The sequence below is a fragment of the Aplysia californica genome, unplaced genomic scaffold (genome assembly GCF_000002075.1).
Source record: "Aplysia californica isolate F4 #8 unplaced genomic scaffold, AplCal3.0 scaffold00068, whole genome shotgun sequence".
Lineage (NCBI taxonomy): Eukaryota > Metazoa > Mollusca > Gastropoda > Aplysiida > Aplysiidae > Aplysia > Aplysia californica.
Window position 1 is genome coordinate 1,781,807 of NW_004797338.1, and position 5,808 is coordinate 1,787,614.

The following is a 5,808-nucleotide window of genomic DNA, read 5'->3' on the forward strand; positions in this document are numbered from 1 at the left end:
GGGGGAGCAGAACGCACCTTGATAGCGATGGATATAGATAAACTTGAGAAGGGGAAATTGACCTTTATTGATTTCTGGTTTTGTGTAGCATGCCGCTCTTAGCAACAATGCGGCAAACAAGGTCTCGCCTGGGACTTGGGGTTTTTGTTTTTTTTCGCTTCTTCGATAGTGAAGGCGATTCTTGTTTGACTAACATGTTGATACAGTGATGTAAATAGGTTTTGCACCCTTATAGATGTGGACATTTCACTTTGATTATAAAACGCAGTGGATTGTAACAGTTGTAATTTTGTGTGTTTTATGAGCCAACGTGGGTTCAACTTCATTTCATATTTGGAATCGTAATCCGTATGGTAAGATACAAATGCTGTGCAATCGATATGATGATGACGACGATGATGATGATGATGATGATGATGATGATGATGATGATGATGATGATGATGATGATGATGATGATGATGATTATTATTATTTCTAAATACCATAAATTTGTCTAAACTTAATTTAAATCTTCACTTTTTAAATACTTTTTTTTTTTACAATGATGACGATGGATATGATAGTGATGGTGATAATGTGAATGCGTGTTGTTTTCTGATTGTTTAAGTAGCTGTATGAGTCTGTAAAGTAGAATGATTTGTTTATTTTGAGCTCTCTTCTTTTTCGTCAAGAGTAAACCGTTACCTTTCTATGCCTAACACTTTTCAGAATGTTCAAAATATAAATTATATTGTTAGATATTCTATTTGTAACCCATTCTGAACAAAGCCCTAGTAAGTTGACGCTTTTATGTTGTTTATTTACCAGTACATTCGCTTAGTGAGCACTATTTTTAATTTGGTACTTCATAAGGCATTGGCGACTTAGAGTATGCAATTTTTTTTGTTCACAAACTTTGTTTTATTTTCTCTAAACAGATAAAAGCCAAGCCAAACAACAAGGTGAGAACTCGGTCGCTTTTATTACGTTGCGTTGTAACCCACATGGTTTGTTTTGTGTAGTTACAGCGTTTACAGAAAAACATTTATTGGTCGCGTCTGTCCAAGTCATGATTCGCCCCCTCCCTCCCTCCTGCACACACAGTAAAACGAACACACACACACAGTAAAACGAACACACACACACACACACACACACACACACACACACACACACACACACACACTCACAAACACACACCCGCACACATACACGTACACACACTCACTTGCAGTGAAATACACGCTCATTACACTCGCACAATTTGTCCATATTATGCTTTTAGTGCTAGAAAATGTTATGATACCCACTGCAACTTGATGGAGCTGTGATTTACAATGGTTATTTACAACAGCCGTGCAGCAGCAGCAACAAAAACAACCTCTACTTTTTGAGCACCAACAACAACAAAAATTAGAACAAAAAATAATAAAAACAAACATTAAACCCACAACAACAAAGGTTTTGCCATTACGTTACGAAAAAGAATGGAACAGTTCTTATTCCTGCCTTTATTGTGTTTTATTCTAAGAGAAATGCGCCTTAACATATTATGTGGCCTATTTTTATAATAATATTCTAAATTTGTGAGAATCCAGTTTCCGTGATTTCCTTGTCAACAGAATGTTTGATTGAATGAAAGATAGACATGGTTGTGTCCTCTGTGTTTCAGTAGCTGATGAGGATATAGATCCTGACTGTGTGCCGTTATCTAAGAATTATCGAAGCCTTCGATCTTTTGCTACATTAGAATCGTATGACAATGACTGCGCTGAGCGCAAATATCAATTGGAGTTGAGTAATAGTGCACCCGCCCGCCTCACTTTCTACGTGGTGTCACGTGTGGCCGGTCGTCTCATTTGCTTCCTCAAGTACCTCCGCCTCAGCCAGTTTGACCGATATGACGTCAGAGAGTCTCGCTGGCGCCAGATGAAGATGGCGCTGCATGAGGCGGGCGTGGGCGACGCCCTCCCCGACAGCCGAACCGCCCGTTTCACAATGAGGGCGCCTGCAGGGCAAGAGCACAGGTCGAGGGACACTCTTGCTGTTCCCGACGCCCGCAATATTCGGCCCGGTATTTTGTCCGAATCCCGCAGAAGCGACTCATTAGACAGCAGTCGTGGTGGTTCTGCGGTTGACAGGAGGAGCAGGGACTCTGTAGACGTGTACCGCAGGAGAGCAGCTTTTAGCAGACACATGCCTCAGTCAGATGGCCGGGATGATGAAGTATACAGTGCAGGGTACCACATGTCCTCCAATAACCACAGAAACCCCGCGTCAACAATGCCTCGTGGGGGCAGCCAGGATTACGACTCATACGACGAGGACTTGTACGAGTTTCAGGAGCGCGTTCTCAACCCGAGACAACAACAGACGGTTCCCCCGCACGTCTACGACAGGTGGAGTCGGAGATCCAGCCGCCATAGCTCGCGACAGTCCGAGTACGACGGCTCTCCTCCGGAACGAGAGTACTTTGACGTCACAGCTGGGAGACACGGAGACTTCGCTGGCAGAACACCTCGCCACAGCGGCCATAGACTGGAGCAGAAGCAGGTGAGGTTTCTCCAGGACGCCCCGCAGTCTGTGACTGTGTACAAAGAGCGGACGGCGCTCGACTCCGACTCCTCCTTCTCTGACAACGACGACGGGGTTGAGCACTTGTACGTCGCTCCTCGATTGTCGCGACCCGAGCACTCCGACGGCGTACAGTATCAGTTCGGACCTTCTGAGTACTCGAGCTCTGAACCCTCTAGAGTTGCCAGACGCCAACAAGAGTATTTTGACGGCTTTGAGAGTGATCACAGTAATTATGACAACAGTCGGGAGGGGAGTGTTGACGAGCCCAGAAGAAGTGGCCACCACACTCACGTGAAACACCAACAGCCCAAGCCTTTCGTAATCCCCAAGGTGATGACCTCTGACTTTAGCGACAAGCACGAGTACGTCATCCACGAGCCGTACGGGGAGGTGGCTGTGTACGGACAGGAACCGGAACTGGTCCCTCGGGCGCCGCAGATGGAAAATGGCGGAATGCTAGAGAGATATCTGCAGTACTTTGGAGTGGGAATCGAACCGACACCGCCTGTTCAGACGCAGGAATCGCGGCCTGTAGTGTCCAGTTCTTTACCTCCACGACCCCCATCGAAGACGGCGCTGGTTAAAGGTAGCCTGGTGCTTCACACATCGTCGAGTTTGCATGATCACTTCACTGCAAAAAAATCTAGGTTTTCACGACAACACTACGGTTATGCATTCACTTTACAAAGACGTAATGTAAGACCATGAACGGTCACGTCCATGCTCAGTAATCTTACTGCTGTCTGAAGTGCATCTTTTTCTCCTGCACTGGATGCTTGAATCACATGATCAGTTTGTTGTTTGTACAACATCATGGTCACATGATCATTTACATCACGCGTTATACGTTACCACTTCCTTTGTTTTATGTTTTATTGTTTGCCTATGCTTCACTGATTAAAATAAAATATAATGGATTTTGATGTTCACTGTGTTTTAATAATTATTTTGAGCTTTTTGCTAAGCCGGTTCTGTTTCTTCAGGGTTTCTCAAAATCATTGTAACGTCCTCACGTTGACAATTCCTTGCATGCAGCAATGGTTTCAATTTTTGTTCTGCGTTGTACATTCTCTTATGGATGCCATATCTTTCTTTTCCACTGCCCCCCCCCCCTTCCCTCTTTTTTTTACCTCCTTTTCTGGATCTCACCCTTTTTGCTGTGTCCTTTGTTGTCTATTTGGGGCTATTTGTTCTTGTCTATATGTGCTTATTGGCTTTTAGCTATTTTCCTGATAATCATGACGTCTAAGCTTACATGCATCTCTGTCTAGCTCCGCCTCTCTCTCTCGCTCTCTCTCTCTCTCTCTCTCTCTCTCTCTCTCTCTCTCTCTCTCTCTCTCTCTCTCTCTCACTTATTTTCTGCCTCTCTTCCCCTCTCTGTTAAAAAAGCACACTCATGCACGCACGCAAACACGCACGCACTTAAAACGCTAGTCTGGCAATGACGCCTGTCTCTACCTCCTCCAGTGGTGAGCTCCGACTCAGAGACCGAGTCCTCAGACACGAGCACTGAGGAATCCAGCTCAGGTGAGACTGGCCACACAGGCGGATGACGCCATATTATATCTTGATGCTGTGCTGGGTGCAGCTTTGCTCTGTTGACCTCTGATCTCTTTTTAACAGTTTAATCGTACACTATAACGTTTCCTTCTCTAACTTACTGTAACAATCTATAGGTGTGACGTTCCAACTTTGAACTTCTGTAAAAGTAGTTGAAATTCCCACTCTGAATTTCTGTAATAGTGGTTGAAATGTCCATTCTGAACTTCTGTTAGAGTAGTTGAAATGCCCGTTCTGAACTTATGAATCAGGTAATATCCCACTTTGAACTTTTTAAGCAGTTAACATCCCACTCTGGATTTCTGAAACACTTAGCATTTATTTCCCTATGAACGTCTATGAATATTATTTAACTTACTCTTTCTGAATTTATGTAACAAGTAACATTTCTACTCTTTGAATTTCTGTAAAATGGCTAAGAAAAATTTCGGTATCAGTTAATATTTCTACTATAAACTTCTGTAACAGTTATCATTTCCACTTTGAACTTCTGTTAGAGCTAGCCTCTCCCTTCTATGAACTGCTTTCATTGCTATCGTATTATTAAGTTCTATTCTTTTCTTATACAGCCCTTACCAATTACATGTATAACGTTTCTGCCCCGACTTTCTGTATCACTGCACCGTCATAACATCTCCAGCCAGGCATTTTAACAGTATTTTGTGTTTTGTAACAATACCGTTCCCACTGTTCACTTACACGGCTGTTCACAGGTTTTTTTTTCTCCTCATTACACTCCTATCCCCTCTTGTCAATCTGTAGTACGTGTATACTGGTGGTGTTCTGTTCTCTATGGCATGCCTCCACCTAGTACGTAACATAAAACCTTTCAAATTGTTACCTTATTATTTGAAAAAACCTGCTTCTCTTTCCTCTCCCCATCCCAGTTTTTCCTTTTATTCATGTCTTGGGGTTTCAAGCTAAGATTTCTTTTTATTATATTGTAACTTTTTTTTCTGTTTTCTGTGTATTCCCATAGAACAAATCTTCCGAAGTTTGATGCACTCTCTCTCTCTCTCTCTCTCTCTCTCTCTCTCTCTCTCTCTCTCTCTCTCTCTCTCTCTCTCTCTCTCTCTCCTTCCCCCCCCCTCTTTCCACAAAATTAAGCGCCCACGTTTATAACGACATCAACTATAATTATCTAGTTCATCATTCCTTCCCACATCTTTCAATATTTCTTTTTCTGAATGTAATATGTCCAATCTATCTTTCCCGGCGTCTGTGGTGTAGCGGGTAGCCACCTGGTCGTCGCACGCAAGACCTGAGCTGAAATCCCGTGTGGTGGGAAAGTATATCCACCAGTTCCTTGGTACTTCTCCTGGGATGTTGTATCCTGGGTCTGCCCTGGGTGGATTTTACCCTCTGTCCCCTTAATTATATAAATGACTAAACAATTACTATAACCCAAAGCGGAAAACACCTGCATTTATTTATGTATTTATTTATAACAATACATTTATATTTATTGATCTATTTATTTATTATCCATCCGCATCCATCCATCCACCTATCCATAAATGTGTTTGTATAATTTTTAAACTATTTATTGGTTTACATATTTTTATTTATTTATTTATTTACTAATTCATTCATCTATTTATTTATTTATTTATTTACTAATTCATTCATCTATTTATTTATTTATTTATTTACTAATTCATTCATCTATTTATTTATTTATTTATTTAT

The 5,808-nt window shown here is 42.1% G+C and overlaps 1 protein-coding gene across 3 annotated transcripts in view; it reads left to right on the forward strand.

Annotated features, from left to right (window-relative positions):
- Nucleotides 1–5,808, forward strand: part of LOC101845075 — a 119,298-nt gene that overhangs the window by 66,590 nt on the left and 46,900 nt on the right. For 2 of the 3 annotated variants that reach the window (XM_013079939.2, XM_013079941.2), the window contains exons 30-31: nt 921–944; nt 4,027–4,086. In XM_013079939.2, coding sequence (XP_012935393.1) covers nt 921–944; nt 4,027–4,086 — 84 coding nt within the window. The remainder of the gene's footprint in view (nt 1–920; nt 945–4,026; nt 4,087–5,808) is intronic. The other variant, XM_013079940.2, reaches the window with a different exon arrangement.